The sequence below is a fragment of the Remersonia thermophila genome, chromosome 3, assembly GCF_042764415.1.
Source record: "Remersonia thermophila strain ATCC 22073 chromosome 3, whole genome shotgun sequence".
In the NCBI taxonomy this organism is placed as follows: Eukaryota; Fungi; Ascomycota; class Sordariomycetes; order Sordariales; family Chaetomiaceae; genus Remersonia; species Remersonia thermophila.
In genome coordinates this window covers 3075697-3100446 of record NC_092219.1, presented here as the reverse complement: position 1 = coordinate 3100446, position 24750 = coordinate 3075697, and the positions used below count along the sequence as shown (strand labels likewise).

The window sequence follows — 24750 nt, the reverse complement described above, 5'->3', positions numbered from 1 at the left end:
AAGAGAAACATCCCAAGGGCAAACCCACCTCCGGAAGGCGGCGGAATCGCAAAATGGGCCAGGAACACTCCGCCCTCATTGACGATGCCACCCCGCCCGAGACCTTGTCGGAGCGCAGCCTCGACGCCGTCGCCGACTTCATCAAGGCCGGCAAGGCTCGCCGCATCGTCGTCCTGACGGGCGCCGGCATCTCCACCGCGGCAGGCAGTACGTTTTTTTTTCCTCTCTCACAACCACCCCCTCCCCTGAATGAAAGATCGCCTTCTAGATCTAATCACAAACCCAACCTCTCCCCCCTTTCCCCTCTCCCACCTGTTCAGTCCCCGACTTTCGCTCCCCCGACACGGGCCTCTATGCCAACCTCGCCGCGCTCGACCTCCCCGAGCCCGAGGCCGTCTTCGACCTGTCCTTCTTCCGCACCAACCCGCGCCCCTTTTACGCGCTGGCCAAGGACCTCTACCCGGGCGCGCGCTACCGCCCGACCGTCTCGCACGTCTTCATCGCCCTGCTCGCCCGCAAGGGCCTGCTGCACATGCTCTTCACGCAAAACATCGACTGCCTCGAGCGCGAGGCCGGCATCCCCGCGGACCGCATCATCGAGGCGCACGGCAGCTTCGCCGCCCAGCGGTGCATCGAGTGCAAGCGCGAGTTTGACGGGGAAAAGATGCGCGCGTCGGTCGCCCGCGGGGAGGTGCCCCGCTGCGAGGGGCCCGCGGCGCCGCGAGACGGCGACGGCCACGGTCCCGGGGACGGAGGAGAAGGAGACAAGGGCGGGGCCGGCCCCCGCTGCGGCGGGCTGGTCAAGCCCGACATCGTCTTCTTTGGCGAGTCGCTGCCCAGCGACTTCTTCTCGGCGATACCGCGCGTGTCCGAGGCCGACCTGGTGCTCGTCATGGGCACGAGCCTGCAGGTGCGCCCCTTTGCCAACCTGCCGAGCATGGCCGCCGAGGGCGTGCCGCGCGTCCTCTTCAACCTCGAGCGCGTCGGCGACTTTGGCACGCGCGCCGACGACGTCCTGGCCCTCGGCGACTGCGACTCGGGGGTCCGCCGGCTGGCGGCCGCGCTCGGCTGGCGGGAGGAGCTCGAGGCCGCGTGGCGCGCGCTGGTCGGCGGCGACGAGGCCGACCGCCAGCTGCGGAGCAAGGCCCGGCGGGACGCCGTGCTTCAGGAGGGGGTGGAGAAGCTGGCCGAGGACGTGGAGGAGGTGCTGCGCGAGGAAAAAGAGGAGGAAGCGGCGGAAGCGGCGGACGCGGCGGTGGCCAAGCTGGCAGACGAGGTGGAAAAGACGCTTCACGTGGACGACCGGGGCAAGGATGGGCCAACGCCGGCAGCCGACGACGGCGGCGGGGCTCCTAAAGGCAAGCAGGAACCCAAGCCGGCTGCGTCCGAGGCCGAGAAATAGGACAAGGCGGACGCAGGGGAGATCTCTCCGAGGCCGAAGACAGCGGCGTCATGACATTGCAAGCCGAAGTGTGTACATTTGGGTTGCCGAGGGTCACCACCACGCCACGGATGGACGAGAGGTGGAATGGCTGGAAGGTCACGGTGTAGGTCGGCCGCATTGGAGTTTGTTTCCGTGTCATTCCGCCCGTCTGCGCTCGCATGTTGGTCAGCGTTCCACAATGATTCCGGGTCATAAGCACCCCGGGAGATGTCTTGTAAGCCATGCCAATGGTCTGTTCGCCGCGCTGCTTGCTTGCGACCCGGCTGGGCCCGGAGGAGACGGAAGGATGAATGAGATATCCTTCGCGGGGATGAGCTGCGAGATCGTTTGACATCTCTGCGAGCCAAGAGAGCGTCTGCCCCTACACACGTCACGTATGTTGCGTTGCCGCCGCTTCTGTGCAAAACAAGAAATGATAACAACAAGATGATCTTCTTGTAAACAAAAAAATACTGTACACGGCAGCATACGGTAGAAAAGAAAGCCAGCTAGATCAACATCACCCCCGCCCAAACGAAACAGCCACTCAATAACAACTCTCCCCTCGACCCCAACCCCGGCGAACCACCGTGCGTACCAGCACGGCCATTTGCTTTCGCCGTTTCCCCCTCTCTCCGCGTCGCCTACGCCCCCGCGCGTCTCAACCGTAATAGCGAGCCGTCGTGCTCGTCGTCTGGGTCGTCACGGTCTCGCGCCTGCGCTGCGGCGCGGGGGGAGGCACCCTCCCAGCGCTGTTCATGGCGCCGGCCAGACCGGCGGGCGGCTGCGGCGCGACCGGCGTCGGGGGGATGTCGGTCCGGGTCGGCGACCGGACCTCGTCGAGCCACCGCATGACGGGCTTCTGCGGGGTGGCCGGCGTGAGGGGCCCCGCCAGGGCGACGTAGGCCTTCTCGTCCAGGAACATGCCTCCTCCCATGCCGTCCGGCTGCGACGGGATCCGCGGGGCAGCGCCGCCGCCGCCGTTCTCGGCCGCGTAGGCCGCCCGCATGAGGTCGTCCATGATTTGCGTGTTGGTCTTGACCAGGTGGGGGTTGGACGCCGGGGGGAAGGGCCCGCTGACGGAGGGCGGGCGAGGCTCGTCGTCGCCAAGGCGCAGGCGGGCCTGCGGGAAGAAGGGGAGGCCCCGGTCGCGGCGGTGCTTCCTCCAGACGATCGCGGCGCCGGCGAGGAGCATGAAGAAGGCTGTTTGCAAGGTCAGCATGCGTCTCGACGGGTTTCGCGGCGGCACGAGAGCGCCCAAGGAGAAAAAAGGCCTACCGAGGATGCCGAGAACGATGCCGGCGATCGCCCCAGGGTCGAGGCCGTTCCCTTGCGGCTCGATGTCGACATTGAGCTCGTCGGCCTGGCTGTTGGGCGGCGGCGCGATGGCCGCTTCCCCGGGCGGCGTCGGGAGGATCACACGGCCGTCGACGCTGGTGCTGCTCGAGAGGTCCGGCGTTGGCTCGGCGAGAGCGGAAGAAGACAGGACCGGGTTCGCTACGACGTTGGGGCTGGTGACAGGGATGGACGGAGAGGTGACTGCTCCTGGGGGTGAAGAAGAAGAAGAAGAAGAAGAAGAAGAAGAAGAAGAAGAAGAAGAAGAAGAAGAAGAAGAAGAAGAAGAAGAAGAGGTGATTGCGGCCGGGGGCGGCGATTGCGAGGTGCCGATGGCTGCTGGCGCTGTGGTCGCTGGCGGCTGGCCTTCAGCCGCAGGCGAAGTGGTCTCGGTCTCGGCCTCATCCTCCGATTCTGAAGTGAACTCGGAGTCGGTGGTGAGATCCGCGTCATCCCCATCCTCGCCACTGTCTCCCTCGTCACCATCTTCTTCTTCTTCTTTCTCCTCCCCTTCCGCCGGCGGGGTCTGGCGCACCCTGATCCTCAGGCTTCGGGCCGGCTTGGAACCAGCCGTCGGCAGGCCTGCGGAACGTCTTCCTGACCCGAGTCGGATGCTTGCCTTGGCACCAGAAGGCCGAGCGATGGGCCGGGCCGGGGCGAGGTCATCGTCGGAGTCGGAGTCCGGCGAGCTGTCGGTATCATGGCCGGACGTCAGGCCATCGTCATCCGAGGTGTCGTCAGCCAGCCGCTGACGTTGGGCCAGGCGAAGGCCGCGCCGTTCGAGGCTCCTCATCTGCAGCCAGGCATGGTTGCGGCGGCGGAGAGCCGGACCGGTCACCCTCATGATGTTCTCGTTGCGGCCGGGGCGTAACATCCACCTAGAAAGCGTGGTTCTGGCACGGCTCCTGTCCGACCGGAGAATGGAACAAGGAAGAATAACAAGACGAGAGGCGAAACAGACCCCAAGGAAGGACAAGCACGCGCGCACAAACACCGCAGACCAGCTGCCCTGACCGAAGAGAAGGCGGGAAGGGAAAAAGAAACAGAGGAAAGCGAGGTTGGCGACCGATGCTCGACGGCGGGCACCAGCGATGGGTAATAAGAGAGACCCTCTCGACGGCAAACACCTTCGGCGAGCACTACCTCCGCCATCCCTCCCAATCTCCCGAGGTCCCGTCGCTCAGATCGCCGTCCCCCATGCCCCCGCTTCGGGCCTGGCCATTTCCGCCGTCACTTCGTCCAGGGCGCCCGGGTATCAAGAAACGCCCACGGCGGCGAACCAGCGGAGCGAGAGCCGGCTACAAAAGCCAGTTGCCGCCTCGGTAGCAAGGGGGGACACCCCGAGAACGCTTGTGTCAGATGCCAAGGTGAAACGCCGGGGTGGGTCTCCAGGCACGCTTGATCCGGAATGCGGATAGGGTCGCGGATGGGAATTTGGACCATTTCCCCATACCACGACCCCCCCGGCTTTAGGGAGGACATGGATGCTCCTCCCGTCGGTGATCAGACTCTGATCGCCGACCGAGAGGTGCGCGCGCAGCAAGCGAGGAGAAGGCCCGGCAACGTAATATCAAGTAAAAGAAATTGGTCAGATCAGGAACCCGTGGAGAGCCCGCGCTTATCGCAGAGCAAGATCGTTGGCATCCCCATGGAGAGAGCAACATGGCAGAGCGAGAGGCATAAGGCGCCGGGCTCCCGTCGTCAGCGCAGCGGCAACTCCCAGCGGATAAGATAGGTACTCGCCTACCTGGGCACCTCAGTCAAGTCCTGTACCTAGTGTACCAGTTGTAATTACTGTGTATGTATGTACGTATAAGTCGGCCCGGCCAGTTGGCGACGTTCGAATCGTTGGATTCAGGGGGTGCGGCGATGTATGGCCAAGAACGTTACCTTACCGTTGACCAGTTACCCGCGGAAAAAGCTTGATCGACGCACACAGAAACCTACGCAGTAGGCAGTTGGAGCCGTCAGAGCAACTTTAGACGATCGGCGGGGTTTTACCTCCCTGGCTTTCGTCACTGGAAAGCCGAGCCGACACAACCAGATAAACGCCAAGCCAGCCAAGCCAGCCAAGGCCCGTCCATCCAAACATTCAACGCAAGGCAAATGCCATCCAGAAACGAAACTACTTGTGACGGTAAATCCACGTCCAGTCACGATGGTGATCTCGGCTGGCAGACATCGATGACACCGGTAGCACCGATGAGACCCAAGATACCCAGATCCCGATGCATAACTACATGGATGCAAGGGGACCGAGGGGACTGAAGAGGGGGAGGGGGAGGGGTCCATCACCATCATCATCTTCAGCAAGTGCCCACCTTTGCTTGGGGTCTCGATGCTCTGTTTGAGAACGGCAACAAGTCTTTCTTTTTTCCTTTTCTTTTTTTTTTTTTTTTCCTTTCGTGCCGCTGAGTGAGCCCCAAGGTCCACGGCCATGGCACCCACCTCAATCACTGGAAGATTGCAAAGGTACGGTAGGTAACGATTAATATGTAGTATCGAAAGGATTGGCAAAGGGGATCGACGTGCCATACCCGACTTCCTCCTCCGCTGCCACCGCCCCCTAAGCAGACATCCCATCCCCACACGCAACCCGACGCCGATCACCACCCATGTATTCAACCACATGTTGTTGATTGCCGAGCATGATCCGAGGTGTGGCAGTGATCTGGCTGTCACCGCAGGCCCAGGGGTTAAACCCACCCTCCTTTTTTTTTCTTCCCACACCATGGTATCAAGTTACCGCCAGCCACGCTGGGACTGCCTCCCGTCATTCGCCGCAGCCGCTGGTGGCCGTTGAAATCCTCGGCGATAGCCCGCTGCGCTCGCGGTGGCAAGTCTAGCCTAACCTTGCCGGTTTGAAACGCCTGGCCGCGCCCAAGTGGGCCGCCTGGTGGCGCCCGAGCCTCACGACGACACTACCTACTGCGTACACCGTAGCGTGGGTACGCTCTGTAGTAGTGTCGACCGCGTAGATACCGGGTCCACGATCCCTCCCTGCCGCGGAACCCCTTCATCATGTTCCGGAGCCCAGCAGGTCGGGTAGTACAGGCTCGCTCATCCAAGTTCTCGACGAGTCCCCCAGGTGGTTCCTCCGAGCCGGCTGGCGTTGGATGGCTCGGGCTGCTTGGCTTTCTCTTTGGCTCCGGCGACAAGCGAAACCTGGAAAGCTCACAAGGCGCGGTGGATGACGGCCTTGCTACTTGATCAAAATGAGAGTGGCGGAGCTGTTTTACCCCCTACTCCTGGTGTCCAAAGAGCCCATACAACGCAGGTACCGTAGCTAGGTACGGTTGCATCCCGCACAGCCTGAGCTAGGCGCATCCCCATGGATGGCGCAAAACAGAGCGTTTCCCCCCGTGGGCAGCCCCTTGAAACTGTTTTTCGTAAAGGTAGAACCGATCTGCTGGATGTCAGTATAATAAAGGCGTGCTCGCCGGCGATCCAAGGAGATTCTCTTCCTTTGGCTCATCGTTTCTTCCCTCGAGAACCCCCGGCGGCGTTCATTCACTTCTCTTCTTGTATACCTTCAACGTTGTCCCAGCGCTCACTCACGTACAGTCGTTCCCCAGCCCATCTCTTTGCTTTTTTCTTTTCCCTTCCACTCCTTTGTGCCTCAACGCCACCCCTTTCCCCTCTTCACGGAACCCCTTTCGACCAATCATCCAACCAACCATCCAACCATCCGACACCATGAAGCTCACCAGCACCCTCCTCGTGGCCGCCCAGGTCCTCTCCGTGCTGGCCCTGCCCGCCCCTCAGGAGACCACCAGCGACGTTGCCACGACGGCGACGGTGACCGAGACGTCGACCTCGGCTTCGGCCACCGCCACCGCCACCGCCGCCCCCGGCGCGGGCGAGGGGGAGGAGAACAAGGAGAACGAGATTGAGCAGCAAGGCCAGTTCAACCGCGTCATCCGGCTCGGCGGCGGCAACGTCAAGATCGACACCCTCTTCCCCGCGGGCGTCAACGGCGTCTTCGAGGTCGAGTTCCAGAACCAGCAGGCCCGCAACCTCCGCGTCCGCGAGAACCGCAACCCGGCCCCGCCCCCCAAGGGCTTCACCGCCCTCGAGCCCGTCTCCTACATCGTCGAGCTGAGCGGCAACCCTCGCAACGTGGCCCTGCAAAAGATTGACTACATCCGCAACGCCAACAGTACGCTTTTTTTCATTTTGTGCTTTGCTGCTTTGCTCACTCCGCTCCCCTTCTTGAATCACCGACCGACCGACGCTAACTCCTCTATCCCAAAAAAGGCACCGTTGACATCTCCCAGGGCCAGATCGCCCGCTTCTGCCGCGAGGCCCAGGCCTTCGTCTTTGGCGAGGGCGAGCTGGAGTTCGAGGCCGAGGAGAACGAGCTCACCCTGACCGTCAGCAACATGGTCGGCGAGTGGGCCTTCTTCGTGCCGTCGGCCGGCGCCGGGGCGGGGGCCGGGGCGGGCGAGGCTGGCAACTCTGCCGAGACGGGTGCGGGCGCCGGGGCTGCCGACCAGTGCGGCCCCGGCACCCTCTGCCGCGCCCTCCTGGATGCCCTGCAGGGCCTGACGGGCCAGGCGGGCGCTCAGCGCCGCTAAAGCGTCCGCCTTGAAGGAACCAGGGCCGGTCTAGACGCTTGGGGCGGTGGTGGGAGCGCGCTGCAGGCAAGGTCCGGGGGGGCTCGTGTGGAGGAGAGGACAAGGCCCGGCGTGCTCAAACAAAACAAACAAACCCTTTGTTTCGAGCCGGTCATTTCGGGCGCTTTACGACGTGACGATGGCTGGCTTGTTTTCTTTTTTTCCTTCCGGTGGTGCTTGGGATGTATATACATGGAAATGGATCAAGGGATAGGGGATGGTGGACTTGCAACACGCGGTACATAAACGACGACCAAGAGGCGAGAAACGCACACGCAACTCAGCACGCGGAGCCCGCTGAGCGGCTGGGTGTTTGAAGCTGCGCTGGGGCTTCAGATGAAGAGGAGGTTGGCGGTGCTGCCTCCCATTTTTCACAATTCAAATTTTTTTCCTTCTTCTTTTTGTCAATTCCTAACTTGACGTTCATTCATTTGCTTGAGATGCAATAAGTTATCGTTTGGTGATGTGACTTGAGGTGGTTAGCATCTGGTTGATGATACCTTTTTTTTTTTTAACAAGAAAAAAAAAGCGAACCAACATTGTTGTTTCTCTTCAGGGGCTCAAGCATGGCAAGGCAGGAACCAAAAGAAATCATCTCGAGGCCAGAAGCAGAGAAAAAAAAGTGGAAAAAGCTGATCCCCTCGACCGGAATCGAGCCGGTGACCTTTCGGTATCAATAATTTCCATTACAGCCGAACGTGATAGCCAACTACACCACAAGGGGTTCTTGTTGTTGTTTGGCATGGGTGGAGTTGAGCCAATTTGGGTTGCCGAAGCGGTGCGGTGGGGTCGTGGAAGCAAACGGTCCGAGTTCCGTGATGGAGTCTACTTCATTGACATTTCACGGGTGCCATTGTGACGGGACTTTTGGTCACATTTTCTTCCCCTCTTGTTTCCATGGATGCGCAGGATGTGTACGGTATTGTTCTTCATTGCTTTCTTACACCCACCACCCCGCAAGCTTCCTGGTTGTCAATTTGTCCTCGCCCTTCCGCCCTGGTCCTTTCCCTTGCTCGCTCCGCCGCTGCTGGCGAGGTCTTCCTTCTGGAGCCCGGCGCCCCTCGAGGCCTCGGGCATCGGGGCCGTCTTGTCGGCGCGTTGGACCCGTGTGGACTGTAGACATGCCCAGCGTGTGGTTAACCCAAGCTGTGATTCGGGCCAGGCGAGGGAAAGCCCGCCAACGTACCTCGGCCGGGCCAGCGCCGTGGATGATGTTGTGGCTGGCCGGTATGGCATTGTCGCTGGAGCCGTCTCCTTGGCGAGGCATGGTGGTGGGTTGCGAGGACGTATAAGTAGGCACGTATCTAGACGTACGTTTCTGAGCTTGGGTGTGTTAAAGTGACCTTGGACGGGAACCAATGGCGATTTGATGAGAAGATGAAAGGACACGAGAAGAGGCTTGGGCCGGAGAATCCCAATGGTTGATATATAGCCTCTTGAACTCCCTTCACAGAATCAACTTTGACGTCACCCCTCCCCCCTCCCCTTTCTCTCCTGATCCTCGCCAACGGGGAGGGACGGCTGAAGCGGGAGGGACGTCATGGTGGGGTCCAACCGGCCGTCCTGGACGTCGACGAGGCTGGCCCGGGCCCGGAGTTTCGGCCCCACATGCCCTGTTTACCCCGGTCTCCAAGCCGGGCAGGAATCAAATCCCTCCCCTCCCAACGTGACCTACCTGACCATCGTAGCCCGTGCCGGCATTCCAGCACCAAACAACAAAGGCAGCCCACAACCCGAACCTTGAGGGCGGCAGCGAGGGTGTAGCCTGGATCCGGACTACCATGTTTGTGATCATACGTCCAGCGGCCATTAAGACTTGTCGCCTGCCTTGGGCTCCCTGCTTTCGCTTTACGCTCTCCTTGGCAACAACACCGCGAGGAATCCCTCGCTCGTTCTCTTACCCCGTTTGCTTCTCTTCCTCCTCTTACAACACAACACCACCCAAGATGTCTACCGCCGCCACCGCCACCACCACCACCACCAACACCTCCACCACTTTCCAACACCCGGAATACCACATTCCCATCACCCTCCCTCCGGGTCTCTCCCAAGAGCAGCTCCTCGCCTTTCAGCCGTTCGCCGTACGTCCTTTTTGTTCGCCAATACCCCACCCCACCCCCCACCCCCCTCCTAAGCGCCTCTATGTAAACTCGTGGAACGTTTTTCTAACCACCCCTCCCGGTCCGGTCCCCGATGTTCCCGCCAGTCCTGGCTCACGACCCTCCAAACCTCCCTCGGCCTCCAACGCCAGCAACCCTCCCACCCCTTCCACGCCTCCCCTTACACCCTCCATTCCATCACCGTGCAGTCCTACGACCTCTTCGGCGGCTCCCGCCTCGGCTTCGTCAAGCTCGCGTCGCACGTCTCCACCGCCGAGGGCGACGCGCTGCCGGGCGCCGTGTTCCTGCGCGGCCCGTCGGTGGCGGTCCTCGTGCTGCTCGTGCCCGACGACGTGCGGCCCGGCGACGCGCGGGCCGAGGACGACGAGCGGCGGGCGGTGCTGGCGGTGCAGCCGCGCGTGGCGGCGGGGAGCCTGGGGTTCGCCGAGCTGCCGGCGGGCATGGTGGACGGGGAGACGGGCTGCTTCGCGGGCCAGGCGGCGAGGGAGATGCGCGAGGAGCTCGGCGTGGAGATGGCCGAGGACGAGCTGGTCTGCCTGAGCGACCTCGTGGCCAGGTCAACGACGGCCGGCCACAAGGAAGGGGACGCGACGGCGCCGCTGCCGCGGGGCGTGTACCCTTCCCCGGGGGCGTGCGACGAGTACATACCCATCTACCTGCACGAGCGGCGCGTGCCGAGGGCGCAGCTGGCCGAGTGGGAGGGCAGGCTGACGGGGCTGAGGGAGCACGGGGAGAGGATCACGCTGAAGCTGGTCAGGATGAGGGATCTGTGGAGGGAGGGCGCGAGGGATGCGAAGTGCCTCGCTGCCGTGGCGCTGTGGGAAGGGTTGAGACGGGAGGGCAAGATCTAGGTAGCTAGGTAAGTAGGTAGTAAGTAGGTAGGTACCTAGCTAGGTAGGTCAGGGAGTAAGCAAAACACAAGCACAAGGAGAAGCAGCGGCGTCTGGAACAGGGCCAAGCAAGCCGGTTCTCTGATTTCCCTGCCTTTTCTTTTTCTTTTCTTCTTTTCAATTTTTTCTCGTTTTCTTCTCTAGATGAACCCCCCCCCCCCTGCTCTTTTCCCATCTTGACCGTGCTTCTGCAGCACACCCTCAACATCTAAGAAATGAGAAGGCTTCCTCTAGCGTAAGATACAACCCCCAGCACCACCTTTCACCTTGTTTCAAAACCGAAACTTCTTGGCGATCTCGATGCCCTCGGCAAGGTTGGCTATCCGCGCGTCGATGGCGTACCCCTGGGCCTCGAACTTGATGCATTCCTCCCACAGGTCGGCCAGCGGCACCAGGAACACCTCGATGAACTCGTTCTCCTCGAGCTGGGGCCTGGGATCCTGGTTCTCGGGACGGTTCATGTCGACCGTGACGTGGACCATGCGGAGGTTGGTGTTGCAGAAGCCGGGGTCTAGACGCCGAGGGCAAGGGGTTGAAGACAATCAGCGACGGGGCCCGGGAAGCCAAGCGGGAAACGGGGGCAGGGCACCGACCGTTGAACATGACGGGCGAGGTCTCGAGAACCTCGGCGACGTAGCCCGTCTCCTCGCGGAGCTCGCGGACGGCGGCCTCCTCGGCCGTCTCGCCCTCGTCGATCAGGCCGGCGGGCAGCTCGATGACGACCTTGTCGACGGGCGGGCGGTATTGCTTCTGAAGGACGATCTCGGGCCCTGCAGCGTGATGCGCGGGTCAGGGTTGGTCGCTAGGTCTTTGGGACGGCATGGTTCGGCTCCGCCGGCTCAAGGCCGCGGTGGGAAGGGGGCCTATCGTACCGGTCTTCTTTTCGACGATGGCCACGATGCTGACCCCGTCAATGTCGCAGTTGGTGGGCCGCGTCGTCCGCTCGGCGGACTCCCATATCCGCGTCACGCCGTTGGGATCTTTGTAGATCTTTCTGTGCAGAGGGCCAGGTGTCAGCCAGGGCGGAGAGCTCCTCGCCGGCGAGGGTTTCCTTGGTTCTTGTTTACTTGACAAGCTTCGTCCACACCGCCTCCTTCTCGGGCTGGCATGATCAAAGAGGGCGAGTCAGCAAGGATAGGGGGAACAATGTTGTGTACAAGCTTGACGATCAGCGGTGACGTCAACTTACGAGGGGCTCGGTGGAGATGAGCTGGGAAATGCCTTCACATGTCATTGTGTATGTATAGGGAGGGTTGGTAAGGGGGGAGCGAGCGGAAACGGGGGCAAGGAGGACGGGGCGGGAAAGGGTCGGGTCTCGAAGGCACCCGGGACTATTTTGGAGGTGTAGTTTGTTGGTTGGATCTTGTTGGAAATGCCCCAGGCCAGCCGGTCGGCAACCTTATCAACAAGCCCAAGTCCACCTAGGCCTTGGACATAGCATCGGCAATGACCGCCGTCCGGCGACACCGCCTGGCCGGGTCCGATGTGGGTCTGAGACCTGCGTCCACTCCGAAGCTCGCTTCCCCGACGCCAGCTCACCCTGGAGGACGTCATGTATGATGAGTTGGCTGCTGCGCTCCCGCCTTTGCAGGCTCTCCCTTCCAGAATCCCCTCCCCCCCCCTCTCCAGACCGGCATCCACCCAGACCGGCATCTTTTCTTTCTTTTTCTTCAACGTCGATGGCCGGGGAAACGGGTGGACCCTGCGCCGTTGACCATGCATGTTCTTCGGTGCCTTGCTGTCCACGGGAAGACCCGGGCCATTTTAGGGGCGGGTCAGGGAATCACGAGACCAATTGCAGCCCCGGGGCGACGGGGCCAAGAAAGCCGATCCTAGTGTGCCTCACGATAACCAGCTACGACGAACCCGAGGTGGGTTTGGTTCGGTGGTGTAGTAGCCATCAACACCACGGCCGGACAACGCCATGAGACACGAGACAGACAACCACCAACTATGTACATACATACCGACCTGGACAAGATGTATTCACTCCTAGTATTTACCTACTATGTGTACATATACAAACACAGGGATGGAACCGTCAGCACTTGGCAGCCGCTTTGCTTGATTTGGATGGACGGCGCTGGACAAAGCAGCTTACTATGCTGCACCCAAGCCCGCGGCCCCTGGGTTACATCGCCGTCCCGAAACCGCCTGGAGACGACGACGTCTTGATGGCCCGTCCACACCCGCTTCGGCGGATTCCCTGAAACGCAACGATACGGAATCGAGGAATCCGCCGTCAGCATTGGTGCATCGCCCGATGGGAATCCACTTGGGCGATACCTGATTGAGAGAAGTTTCTCTTTGTTGTTGTTGTTGGCAGGGCGCGCGAAGCTTGATTGCACCGTCAACGGGTTCCCTTTCTGTCGGCTCCTTTTTTTTGTATGTTTGTGTGTGTTTGATGTGTTCCGGTGGTGATTGTTCTTTGGACTCCAGCGCTGCGACCGGGGATGCAAACAAGCGTCCAAACGTTTGTCTTGGAGAGAACAATACCAAAGAAGATCGTCACAATACCAGCAACCCCTTGACCCGTGGCCTGCGTGGCCTGCGAGAGAGAGATTACTGTGCACGACAGCAATGCCACGCTGACCATCCAACCGCCGGTCACCCCCCCCTAATCCCGCTCCAACAACCCCCTCCCCCCCCCCCCCCCCCGCACCCACAGCAACATGGCCAAACCCAAGCGCTTTCTTCCCATCTCGTCCCTCCACGTCAGAGAGGAAGAAGACGCGGAGGAAGACGACGCCGACCACGTCTCAGACCGCACCCCTTTGCTAGCCGCGATGCCGACGCCGACGCCGACGCCGACGCCGACGCCAACGGTCCCGACCCCTTCCTCCGGGGTCCGGGCGCGGTCCGTTGCCCCCCGGGACAACCACGACCACGACCACGACCGTGGCCACGACGGCAACGACCACGACGACGACGACAACGACGACAACACCACCTGCGCCTCGGACACGACGCCGCTTATCGAGGCCGACAGGGCCGACCCCTCGGACGACGATGACGAGGAGGACGAGGAGGAGGAGGGGGCCGGCGGCAAGCTCCGCGCCCTCCTCCGGCCGCGCGTCTTCCTCCTCGCCTTCGCGCTCACCGTCCTCCTCGAGATGTCCATCGGCATGTCGGTGGCGCCGGTCAACGCCATCATGGAGAGCATCATCTGCCGGCAGCTGCACCCGGAGGTGTTTCTGCCGCCCTTGGCTCCAGGGTCAGGCCCAGGGCCTGGACCAGGGCGAGGGCTTGGGGAGGGGGAGGAGGAGGAGGAGCCTTGGTTGGTGATGTCGGGCACGGGTGTCGGGCCCGAGGTCGGCGCGGGGGGCGGTCGGACGGGATCCCTCCGGCGCTTCGCGGGCGGCGTCGTCCTCTCGGACGACCCGGCGTGCAAGAGGCCCGACGTTCAGGGGTACCTGGCGATGCTGCGCGGGCTGGCGGCGATGCTGGATTGCGTGCCGGGGATGGTGGGCGCGCTGCCGTACGGCGTCATGTCGGATCGGAAGGGCCGGAGGCCCGTGATTGCGCTGAGCGTGGCGGGGATCGCCATGTCGGTCGTGTGGTCGTATCTCATTTGTGAGTTGGAGAGCTCCCCCCCCCCCCCCCCCCCTTCCTCCCTTCCTCCCTTTTCATCGTCTTCTTATCAATCCTTCGGCTGGAAAGCCCAAGGCGATCGCCGTGGAGGGATGTATCATCTGTGCTGACGGCGAGGGGGACGGGATGCAGATTACTTTTCCGATGTGGTGCCTCTGTGGTTGTCGCTGGGTTCCTCGGTGTTCCAGTTGTGAGTACCCTTGGCTTCTTGTACAGCTTCTTTTTTTTTTTTTTTTTTTTTTTTTTTTTTCCCTCTCGTGTCTATCGTGTCTATCCTTCCCCCGCCATTCCACCTGCGGCGAGGAACAAAAAAAAACGCTGCTGACATGCCGTTCTCATCCAACGCCAGCATCGGCGGCGGCGGCATCGTGTTCGTCTCCATGATCTTCACCTCCATCGCCGACGTCGTCCCCGCGGCCGAGCGCGCCACCGTCTTCTTCCGCCTCACCGCCGTCTTCCTCGCCACCGAGATGGTCGCCGGCCCCCTCGGCGGCGCCATGCTCATCGTCAGCCCCTGGTTCCCCCTCCTCGCCGCCCTGGCCCTCGTCGGCGTGGCCAACCTCCTCGCCCTCGTCTTTCCCGAGACGGTCCACGTCCACGCCCGCGACCGCAAGCGGCGTCGCTCGCAGGAGGAGCGGCGGGACGTCGCCTCGGCCGAGGAGGGAGGCTCAGGCTCCCCTCGGGCGCGGCGACGGCCCGGCGCCGTCGGGGGTGGTGGTGCGGCCGGGCCCGCTCGGGGCCGCCGACCTCTGGCGCTTCGCCGGCCGCCACCGGGGCCTGGCGGCGCTGGTGCTGGCCCTGACGTTTGCCATCCTGGGCCGGTTCGTCGGCGAGCTGATGCTCCAGTACGCGACGGCGCGGTACGGGTGGAGCTGGAGCCGGGCGGCGGCGGTGCTGACGGTGCGCAACGCGGGGAGCCTGGTGACGCTGCTGGCCGTGCTGCCCCTCGGGGGCCGGTGGCTCGTGGCCCGGTTCGGGGTGACGGCCGCGGCCAAGGACCTGTGGCTCGGGCGGGCGTCGGGCCTGGTGCTTATCCTCGGCAGCCTGACCATCGGGGCGGCCGGGGCGGGCGCCGTGTTTGTTGTCGGGCTGGCGGGCTTCGCGCTCGGGTCCGGCCTGTCGGCGCTCGTGAGGTCGCTGCTCAACACGCTGGTCGAGGAGCATCACGTCGGCACCGTCAACTCGCTCGTCGGCTTCGCCGAGATGGTGGGGATGATGGGGGCCGGCCCGCTGCTGGCCAAGTGCCTCAGCGTGGGGCTGGAGCTGGGCGGCGCCTGGGTTGGCCTGCCGTTCTTGACGGCGGCCTTGTTGTTTGTCGTGCCCACGGTCATCCTGTTTACGTTCCGGCTGCCGGAGGAGCAGCAGCAGCAGCAGCAGCAGCAACAGAAGCAGCAGCAGCGGCGGCGGCGGCGGCGGCGGCGGCGGTCGTCATGGGCCCAGTGATGCTGGTCGTGTGCGCGCCATGCTGTGTTTTGTTGGGCCCGACGCTGGAGGCGTCGCCCCGAGGAACGATCGTCGTTCCAAGATGAACAGCAACTCGTTACAATGCATGTACTCGGTAGCTAGGAGTGTCATTGTATCCTTTCATCCTTCCCGCTCAGGTTTCTGGAGCGGTTATGGTCCAAGCAGACTCGGAGCATGCATCTCTCGTCTCAGAGCCACAACCAACGATACATGTTCGCCTTGCTGTGCTGTCCGAGCTGCTCTAGCCTCCACCCAAGCAACGAACTACTGCGTACTACAGTATAGTACATATGGTACTACTATAGAGTGTATTGTTAATGATACCCACATCTTTTGGCCTTTTTTGTTGATCCAATTCGTCCGGCCACGTGCTTCTGGGGTTGTCCAGCGTCAAGGATTCCTCGAGGGGCCTGGTTTCACTTGTCTCTCCCAGCAGCAAGGCAAGGGAACCACAGCTTGCATCCCCCCTGTCCCCTGTCATCCTGGCACCGTCGAGAATGGTGCCAGAAGAAGAAGAAGAAGAAGAAGAAGAATGAAGAAGAAAAAGGTCTCGGCAAGACGACCCTGGAGAGCTTGCGGGATGCGCGAAATTTGCCTCATTCGAAACCCAGCCCCCAACTCAACCCCCAACCCAACCCCCAACGAGGCGATCCAAGCCCGTGGGACCGGGAGGAGAACCTACCACGCAGCCGTACTCAGTACGTACATGCTGTGCACAGTATAGTACACAGTAACTAGCTGGATGCATTTCGGGCTTGCAGCCTCCACGCGCTATCGACGCTTCATCAAGGCAGCGCAGGTCCAGCTCGGGGCCATGCGTGTGTGTCTTGGCCGGATGGGCTGGCTGATACCGGTGAAATCACAAAAGTAAAATTGCCTGCTGCGTGTCATGTCTTGGCTCCCGCCGTCCTGCAAGGCACCCGCGGCTGCGGCCGTGGCTCGTGGCTCGTGGCTCGTGGCCCGTCGTGCAGCGGCTGCCGCGCTGTGCGGCCTGTTGATCGTCATCACCCAGGGCCAGGAGCCGCGACGGCTGAAACGTCCCCCCCCCCCCGCGCGCGCGTGCTGCCGACGACAACAAAACCCCTCAGCGGAGCTGCGCCGATGGAGCTGGCCCAGGGTGGATTCTTTGGTTTGGGTGCCCTGCGAGGAGCTCATCGTGGATAGTACTGTGTACACTTCCCGGGTGTACGGTCCATGGATGCATTCCAGTCTTCGCTTTCCGGCCCGTTGGCGTTTGCACTAGGAAACACAACGAGCCGAAGCCACTCGTCCGTAGTGACGCGTTGGTTGACGCGCGCATGATGGGTTGTGGGAAGTGAAGTGGGAAGTGAAGTGGCGCACGGGCGGAGGGAGAGAGCGTGTACTATACACAGTACTGAGTACATACACAGTACACAGTAGAAGACCAACTGCCCCGCAGCAATTGCGATGGCTGTCCGTCTGTCCAATGTCGTCAGACATGCAGAAACCCCCTGAATGGCCGCCGGTCCCGGGGACCCCTGGTCGCCTTCCCCTCGGGACCCCTGAAGCTCTTGTCTTGGCCGGGAGATTTGTGTCTTTTGAGCTTTCCTAATCCGGCACCACGCCGTCTGATTGCCCCTGCCCAGGCGGTCCAAAACCCTTGGGATGGACAGGAAAGATTTGGAAGGTTCGTATGGAACGTATGTAACTATGTACACAGTAACTAACTACGCAGTATGTACTTGCAACTGGGGTTGTGCGCGCCCCAGAAGGATCCCTCAGGTCCCGAGCGCGCAGTGCGTGGTGGATGTACTGTGTAATCACTGTATGTAGGTAGTCGTTCCTGTCACTGTACTATACATCGTAGTTACTGCGTATAGTACATACTATACACACACAGCACATCCCTACCTGTATGTATTACTGTGTAAGTACACAGTAGGTATAGTAGGTAGGGCAGTTCACTAGCGCAGGGGCAAGCAACCTCTTCTTCTCCACGCTTCTTCTTTTCCTCAACCCCCCCCTCCCATTCCCCCCCCTTTTGGGTGCCCTGCCCTGTATTGCTGCGTAGGCCTCCAGCTTCAGCTCCAGCTCCTTCACTTCACTTCTGTGATCATGGCGTTTCTGTTTGTTGCCATGGCCCTTGGATGAATTGGCAAAAAAAAAAAAAAAAAAAAAAAAAGGACATGGGACATGGGACATGGGACGTGGACGTGGACGTGGACATGGACATGGAGCGAATCATCTCCACAAAGCGCCCTCGCTCGCTTTCCGCTAACCAAGTTCACCAAGCTTCCATTGGCTTTCTGTCCCAGTTGAAGAATGCCCAGGATGCCGCCGCCCTCTCCTTTTCTTGGCTCGTCGCGTCGTACTATGTATGTACATAGTCCCATCATCTGCTTTTCCAGCCTGGTCGCGTCCTCTTCCGTCGCCATCTCCTCGTCGCTCCTTGCTCCCCCGGGATCGATCCCCTGACCTCCTTTCCCGACCTTCGTTTCTCTCTTTTCACTTGGCTTTTCGTTCGTTCGTCTTGGTGATCGTGGAACCTGGTTGGCTTCCGAACCCCCTCCCAAAGCACTCCCTCAACCAAAGCCCAAGCCCGGAAGCCCCCCTCGAGTCGAGGCACCCCAGGCCGACGACCTCCTTTTGGGGCACAGACGGCACCCGACCAGCAGAGACCGACCAGCCAGCATTCGCTACAGGACATAACTACACTACCAGGGGTTGCAACTTTCAAGCCCGCCCTTCCCTTCCTTCAGCTAGTTACCTACGGTACTTCTCTCGGCAATTCTCTTGAGCTCTTTCTCCCCTCCTCCCTCGCTTACTACATCACCAAGGTGGCATGGCCTCCTGGACTCGTCGCTGCTGAACCCGCCGCATCTTCGTTTTCCTTCTTTGGCTCCTGTTCCGTCGGGCTCAAGGCACAGCCTTCTGCCCGCCTCCCTCTGCGCCCGCCCCTTCGTTCTCGTCGCCCCGGTTACCATGGTGTCGTTTTTTGGCCTTCGCGTCGGGGGCAAGAAGAAGTGAGTGGCGGCTTTGGCCGATGCGTCGGCTCGCTCGGCAAAGAGGACCTCGACGAACCGTTGATGATGGTACAGGAAGCCCGACGACAAGGCGGCCCCCCCAGGGAAGCAGCAGCAGCAGCAGCAACAACAACAACAACAATGGAAGAGAATCGACCAAAACGCCCTCGGGGAGGGTCAGTTCTTTGGCAAAAACATCCACAGGCAACCCGACCCCGAGACGGGCAGCATCCGCTCCGTGTCGCGAGCCGCCGCCGCCGCGCAGGGCGGTAGGCCGTACGTCCACCAGGATACGCACAACCTCGGCGCCGTGAGCATGATTGATCTTTCCACCTCGGCGACGGCTCCCGGACGCCCGGGGACGTCGGGCAGCATCACCCTCCGGCCGCACGCCTCCGAGGCCAACATGCGCGCCCGCTTCGGCGCCAACAACGGCTCTTCGGCAAGCCTGGCCTTGCCAGCGCCTGGTTTCGGCGCCCGCCTCGCCGCCCGGAACGGCTCGGTGACGAGCCTCGCCTTTCCGACACCCGGCTTCGGATCGCGTCCGGGAACCCCCAGCCGGACGAAGCCCTGGGTCAACCCACTGGACGTTCACTTCGCGAGGCCCGTCCCCACCGGGGCTCCCGCCGGGGCTGCCGCCGTCCCGGCGGGCCCCGCCACTCCCAAGTCGCCCCCCACGGACTCGCCGCGCCTCCCGCCGACGCCCGGCACGGAGAACGCAGAGGCTCGTTCCGTGTTTGGCGAGGAGGCAGACGATATGGTGACGGCCGTCATGGCCTCGGTCAAGAAGAAGGAGGAGGAGGAGGAAGAGAGGGAAGCCGAGCTCGAAAAGCAGAGGGAGACGGCGCGCTTGGAGATGGAACGGTTGGAGAGGCAAAAGTCGACCGAGAGCTCCCTCTCGGCGAGGCGACCCTCGGCCCCGACGCTGCTGCCGGAACCGGAACCGGAACCGGAGCCCAGCTTCGACATCCCTCCGGCGCTGCTCAAGGCCGCCGTGGAATCCAACGCGGCGAACCGCAGCAGCCCTCCCGAGCCAGGCTCGGGGAGCCGCGGCGGCCCTCCCCCGCCGCATGCCCTTCACCAGGGGCCTCCGCCCACGGGGCCGCCGACGCAGAGCCTGCCGCAGCCCCCGGGACAGAACCCTCCTCGCCAGGGTCCTCTTGGCCCGGCTCGCCCGTACGCTTCCTACCACGGCGCCAACCGCCCGGAGGCCTCCTCCTCCCCCAAGGGAGCGTCCCAGAAGGTCTTCAGGCCTTACCGGCCGCCGCCTCTCCAAGGCTGCGGTCCCCTCGGGCCCCTCCCGGACGGCCTCCGCTCCCCGAGCCCCACCCTCAAGGGCCCCGGCTTGGCCGTCATGGCGCAGAGCCCCGCGCTTCCCCAGAGCCCCACCCTTCACAGCCCGCCGTTGATGGAGCACCACCGCCCCGTCGTGGTCAGCCCGGAGCCGGAAACCCCCAGGTCCCGCGGCCCGGGAACCCCGGCCCCGGAGAAGCAGGAGCCGGCCCCGCTCCTGGCGAGCCTGACCTCGCCGTCCACCCTGACCTCTCCCAGCGGATCGATCCGGCGCCTGTCTTTTGATGACGAGCCGGCGTCGGCACGGCCCATCATCCAAAACGTGCGGGCCAAGCGGGACACGCTGGCGCTCAACGCGATGCGAACGCGCAGCCTCTCCATGAGGATCGAGGAGCTCGAAAAGACGCTGCTCAGGGCGCAGATCACCTCGGACCCGGCCGACTCCTCGTCGGGGCCGACCCAAGAAGCGACCCGAGGCGGCGACCGTGACGCCGACAGGTCGAGCACGGACGGCAGCGTCTGCAGCGCGGGACCAAAGATCCCGCTGGACGAGGAGGACGATGATGACGGCCCCATCCTCTCGATCCCGCCGGCGCCGGCGCCGGCGCCGGCTCCCCTTCGCGTCCCGCATCATCCCCCGATGCCGCCGGCGCCTCCTGCCGTCTCGAGCCCGCCGAGCAGGCCGCCGAGCAGGCCGCAGAGCCCCATGCGGGGGCCCCCTCGGCGCGGTCCGATGCCGCGCCGCCCCGGGCTCGACGAGTACGGCGTATCGGCCATCCAGGTGGCTCGCGGCCGCGGCACGCCAACCTCGGGGTCGAGGAGCGGCAGCACCGACAACTACAGCGTTCACAGCTCGCCCCCGTCCCGCACCGCGTCGCCCCAGATCCGCCAGCAGGCCAGCTGGCGGCGCGACCTGAGCCAGCCGAGCCCCGCGCCCACGCTTGACCACGCCTCGGAGCAGGGCCGGTCCAAGCCTGCCCTCGACACGGGGGGGTTGGGCTTCAACTTTGACTTTGGCCCGGGCCCGAACCTTTCCATGGCGCCGCCCACCCCGGACTCGACCACGTGGTCGCTGGCCTCGCCGGTGGCCGGGGGCGGCGATGCCGCCTCGGCCGCCGCCCCTCCCACGTCGGACCCGTCGCCCAAGCCGGCCGACGAGCCGGCGCGGTTCACCCGTGCCAACGTCCCGCCGCCGCTCAACATCGACCTCACAAAGTTCAACTTTGACCCCGATGCTCCGTCGCGGGACCCGGCCCACGGGGGGCTGTGGACGCCGCAAATCCGCTCCGTGCCCTGGGCGGCGAGCGCGACCGACGAGGGCCGGCCGTCCACCTCGTCCGGCGCTCCCGGGCCGGGCAGCTTCGGCCTCGGCGGCCACGGCGACAAGAAGGGCGGCGCCGGCGGGAAGCTGGCCGCGTCGCCCAGGCTCGTGTCCAAGTTCCCCGAGTCGGAGGCCGCGGCGGCGGCCGATCAGGACGGGTCGTTTATGGGGATCGGCATGGCGCGCGGGCCAAGCATCCGGGAGCTGCGCCGGCCCAAGACGTCGGGCGGCTCCGGGCCCCGGAGGCCCGGCCCGGGGCCGGCCATGGTGGATTCCTTTGGCACCACCTTCATTTGACGCTCTTCTTCTTGTTTGGGGTGGTTGGTTCCGTTGGCTGTGCCACACGTCATTGCTTGGCTTTCATGTGGAAATTTCTTTTTTTTTTTTTGTCTTTTTTTTGGTTGTGTACTTTTTTCCTTGTCCATATACCCAACCTTACAGGAGCAGCCCCTTCTTTTGCTCTTGGTTTCGTTGCTTTTCTTGGAGAAATCGAATGTTGTTTTCTTGATTTTCACGAGACAGACCCCCATGGCTCACTTGAGCCATATATATACATGCTTGATTCATCATGACTGGTGTGGTGTTGGGATCCTATACAATACCCCCCCTTTCCCCCAAAACGCGCTGCAACAGTTCAGCAAGCAGACTCGCAAGAAAAGCAAATCAAGGATGGAATTCCAATTGGACCTTGTATCATGATGGATCGTCATAAAGGCTTTGCTCCCCCCATTTCTTTCCTTCCCTCAGAAAAAAAAAGGACAACCAAAAGGCCACTCCGGGTCTCTGATCAACCAACCTATGGATGGCACACACACACACACACACACACACATGCACACAAACACAATTATTCTCCCTCCGAATCCCCCCTCGGCACACCCTTGCACCCTTCCGTTCCCTTCCCTTGTTTTTTTTCCGACAACGCCGTGGCGATTTGCGTCAAGAGCAAAAAAGAAAACTGCCCAACGGAAACAAGAAACAAAAAAAAAAAAAGACAAACCCATGCACGCACGCACGCACGCCATATATGCCCGCATCACGCAATCCCAAAAGCCTTGCCCCGCCTCCCCCCCAAAGAAGAAATTCAAGACGCAGAGAAGGAAACAAAAGCCCCAAAGCAAGGCGGTCATGTCACCCGAGGAACCGCTTGACGGCGCCCCCCACGCCCTCCACGTCCAGCAGGAACGTGTCGTGGCCAAACAGGCTATGGGCCTCGCTTAGCTCGTGGTGCTCGACGTGCTCGTTGCCGCCGCGGCGCAGCGCCTCGGCCACCTCGCGCTGCTGCCAGGCCGGGAACAAGATGTCGCTGGCCACGCCCATGACGAGCACGGGATGGTGGCGCAGGATGGCCAGGCCGGCGACGAGGTCCGCGGGCGGGGCGGGGCCTGGCTCGGACCCCTCGGCGGCGCGGGGGCTGGTGGCGAACAGGGCCTCGGCCTGCGCGGCCGAGTCGGAGGCGGACTCGGAGGCGGAGGCGTAGGCGGACGGGGCGTCGTCGTCTTGGGGCTGCTCCTCGTAGGGGACGTCGGGGAGGGTGAGGTTGCAGGCGAGGGAGGAGGATTCCGGGGCGGAGGGGTCGAGCGGGGCGGAGTGGCGGCGGCGGGCGGCGGTGGCGCGCTGGTTCTCGAGGCCGAGGTCGAAGAGGTCCATGGCCTTGCTGACGTAGAGGAGGGAGTTGGGGTCGTAGGTCAGGCAGAACTTTTCGCCGGCGTGGTCGAGGTACGTCTCGACGAGGAAGTCCGGGCAGAGGGCCGGGGGCTTGGAGGCGTCGGCGCGGCGGCGGCCGAAGCGCTGCTCCCACTCCGGGCCGGAGCGGTACGTGATGGTGGCGATCTCGCGGGCGAGCTTCATGCCGACGTGGGGGGGCACGCGGCCGTAGTAGAAGCCGCGGTTCCAGTTGGGGTCGTTGAGGATGGCGCGGCGCTGGACGTAGCGCATGGCGATGCTGTAGGGGTGGCTGCGGGCGCAGGCCGAGATGGTGACGATGCGGCCGACGCGCGAGGGGAAGACGACGCCGGCGGCGAGGGACTGCATGCCGCCCATGCTGGAGCCGACGCTGGCGTAGAGCTTGTCGACGCCCAGGTGGTCGAGCAGGCGGAACTGGGCGCGGACCATGTCCTGGATGGTGAGGATGGGGAAGCGCGTGGCGTAGCGCTCGCCGTCGGACGGGTCGATGCTCGAGGGGCCCGTCGAGCCGTAGCACCCGCCGATGACGTTGGTGCAGATGACAAAGTACTTGTCGGTGTCGAGGGCGAGGCCCGGGCCGATGAACCGTTCCCACCACCCGGGCTGCGGGTTCTCGGGGGTCGAGTGGGCGTGGGACGACGCCGACAGGCCCGTGTGCAGCAGGATCACGTTGGAGCGGTCGGCGTTCATGGCGCCCCACGTCTCGTAGGCGATGTCGAACTCGTGGAGGCGGCCGCCGTGGTCCAGCAGCAGCGGCTCCTGGCAGCGGAACACCTGGGTGGCGCCCACCGTGTACGACGGCTCCGGGCCCGACTTGTCGGAGCGGGTCGCGGCGGCGGCTTGCCTCTGGAGGGTGGCCGAGCGGTTGTCGAGGGCGTCGAGGCAGGGGAACTGGATGGCGGGGTTCGAGGGGGCGCCGTTCCGGCGGGAAGGCTGGCCGGGGTGGCCGGGGTGGCCGGGCGGGCCGGGACGAGACGGGGAGGGAGAGGGACGGGAGGCTGCTGCTGCTGCTGCTGGCGGCCGAGCCCGAGGGGGGGCACCATGGCATGGGAGGTCGCGGGAGTGGCCGTCGCGGTATTCAAGCGGCGGGAGGGCCGGGACGGCGCATGGTTGCAGGCGCCGGGGAGGGTTATCCCGGCACGGCGCAGCCTCAGGCGGGAGACGAGTCGCTGGGACCTCATGGTGGGTTGTCGAGTCGAGCGGTTCCCCGGGGCAGCTTGGCTGTCGGAGCAGTATGCGGCGGTTGTGGCCCTTGTAGCTCTTTTTTTTTTTTTGTTGTTGTTGTGTTGCTCTTCCAAGGTGGTCGGAGCGAAAGGCCGGAAGATTGCCCAATGTCCGGCGAAACCCTCGGGGATCCCAGCAGCCAGCGGAGCTGAAGCTTCTTGTTCGGGTCTTGCAGAAGGGAAAATCGAGAAATGGGGGTCCGGGCCGCCGGTCACGGCGACCCGGGGGGGTCGACTTGCCCTTCTGTTCCATCAACAAAAAGTGAGGGATGTGCCGCTTTGGGTGTATTCCGTCATTTCACGTGCTTGCTTGGCGCTCCGATAAGGCTCCGATAACACGGCAGGGGGGTGGGTTTAGAATTCCCGCTCCCCGAGGCCCGGTCTTGGCAGCTGCGGAGCCATGGGATGTCACCCCCCCCCCCCCCCCCGCGGGCCGCTGGCGTCGGTCGGGGGCCTCCTCCATCTACGCAGTAGTTACTAATCTACATACTATTCCTTGATATGTACCTACTCACTACACAGTAGCACAAAAACCGGAGAGCAGCATCCTTGGGGTACCTTGGCGAGTTCGGTGGGATTACGTAGGTACCTAGGTGGGAACTGCAAAGTGGGAAGTCATAGAACCGGAAGGGAGCCTGGAACAGAAACTTGGAACAGGAACTCGATCCCGTCCGGGTCCTGGCTAGGTCCTTTGGTTACCAGGTTACCTATGCACCCTAGAACTCTGTACAAGTGCTGTGCGGCCATCCCAGCTTGGGCCGGGCAGTCGGGTGCACGGAAGGGTTTCTCCAAGTGCTGTGTTTT

General features: G+C 62.9%; 9 protein-coding genes and 1 non-coding gene across 10 annotated transcripts; 5 read left to right on the top strand and 5 right to left on the bottom strand.

The window, feature by feature from the left end:
• Positions 1-53: 53 nt before the first annotated feature.
• On the top strand, positions 54-1402 carry VTJ83DRAFT_3698 (uncharacterized protein; the record flags this gene model as incomplete). The annotated part of the gene is made up of 2 exons (XM_071010104.1): positions 54-207; positions 321-1402. 2 exons carry the CDS (start codon positions 54-56, stop codon positions 1400-1402), a joined length of 1236 nt encoding a protein of 411 aa, XP_070867576.1.
• Positions 1403-2084: 682 nt separating this feature from the next.
• VTJ83DRAFT_3697 (uncharacterized protein) lies at positions 2085-3632 on the bottom strand (the record flags this gene model as incomplete). Its single annotated transcript, XM_071010103.1, has 2 exons — positions 2085-2626; positions 2702-3632. The coding sequence occupies 2 exons, from the start codon at positions 3630-3632 to the stop codon at positions 2085-2087; spliced, it is 1473 nt and encodes a 490-aa protein (XP_070867575.1).
• Positions 3633-6454: 2822 nt separating this feature from the next.
• VTJ83DRAFT_3696 (uncharacterized protein) lies at positions 6455-7335 on the top strand (the record flags this gene model as incomplete). The annotated part of the gene is made up of 2 exons (XM_071010102.1): positions 6455-6917; positions 7016-7335. 2 exons carry the CDS (start codon positions 6455-6457, stop codon positions 7333-7335), a joined length of 783 nt encoding a protein of 260 aa, XP_070867574.1.
• A 675-nt stretch (positions 7336-8010) lies between these two features.
• Positions 8011-8098, bottom strand: VTJ83DRAFT_t63. Its single transcript has one exon. It is a non-coding gene; the product is annotated as a tRNA-Tyr (tRNA).
• Positions 8099-8346: 248 nt separating this feature from the next.
• On the bottom strand, positions 8347-8641 carry VTJ83DRAFT_3695 (uncharacterized protein; the record flags this gene model as incomplete). The annotated part of the gene is made up of 2 exons (XM_071010101.1): positions 8347-8487; positions 8561-8641. 2 exons carry the CDS (start codon positions 8639-8641, stop codon positions 8347-8349), a joined length of 222 nt encoding a protein of 73 aa, XP_070867573.1.
• A 679-nt stretch (positions 8642-9320) lies between these two features.
• Positions 9321-10345, top strand: VTJ83DRAFT_3694 (uncharacterized protein; the record flags this gene model as incomplete). Its single annotated transcript, XM_071010100.1, has 2 exons — positions 9321-9455; positions 9581-10345. 2 exons carry the CDS (start codon positions 9321-9323, stop codon positions 10343-10345), a joined length of 900 nt encoding a protein of 299 aa, XP_070867572.1.
• A 311-nt stretch (positions 10346-10656) lies between these two features.
• Positions 10657-11618, bottom strand: VTJ83DRAFT_3693 (uncharacterized protein; the record flags this gene model as incomplete). Its single annotated transcript, XM_071010099.1, has 5 exons — positions 10657-10895; positions 10978-11154; positions 11257-11378; positions 11452-11486; positions 11574-11618. 5 exons carry the CDS (start codon positions 11616-11618, stop codon positions 10657-10659), a joined length of 618 nt encoding a protein of 205 aa, XP_070867571.1.
• A 1438-nt stretch (positions 11619-13056) lies between these two features.
• VTJ83DRAFT_3692 (uncharacterized protein) lies at positions 13057-15418 on the top strand (the record flags this gene model as incomplete). The annotated part of the gene is made up of 4 exons (XM_071010098.1): positions 13057-13957; positions 14108-14165; positions 14325-14568; positions 14648-15418. 4 exons carry the CDS (start codon positions 13057-13059, stop codon positions 15416-15418), a joined length of 1974 nt encoding a protein of 657 aa, XP_070867570.1.
• A 2964-nt stretch (positions 15419-18382) lies between these two features.
• VTJ83DRAFT_3691 (uncharacterized protein) lies at positions 18383-21334 on the top strand (the record flags this gene model as incomplete). Its single annotated transcript, XM_071010097.1, has 2 exons — positions 18383-18423; positions 18499-21334. The coding sequence occupies 2 exons, from the start codon at positions 18383-18385 to the stop codon at positions 21332-21334; spliced, it is 2877 nt and encodes a 958-aa protein (XP_070867569.1).
• An 834-nt stretch (positions 21335-22168) lies between these two features.
• Positions 22169-23904, bottom strand: VTJ83DRAFT_3690 (uncharacterized protein; the record flags this gene model as incomplete). Its single annotated transcript, XM_071010096.1, has 2 exons — positions 22169-23656; positions 23716-23904. 2 exons carry the CDS (start codon positions 23902-23904, stop codon positions 22169-22171), a joined length of 1677 nt encoding a protein of 558 aa, XP_070867568.1.
• Between the last annotated feature and the right edge of the window lie 846 nt (positions 23905-24750).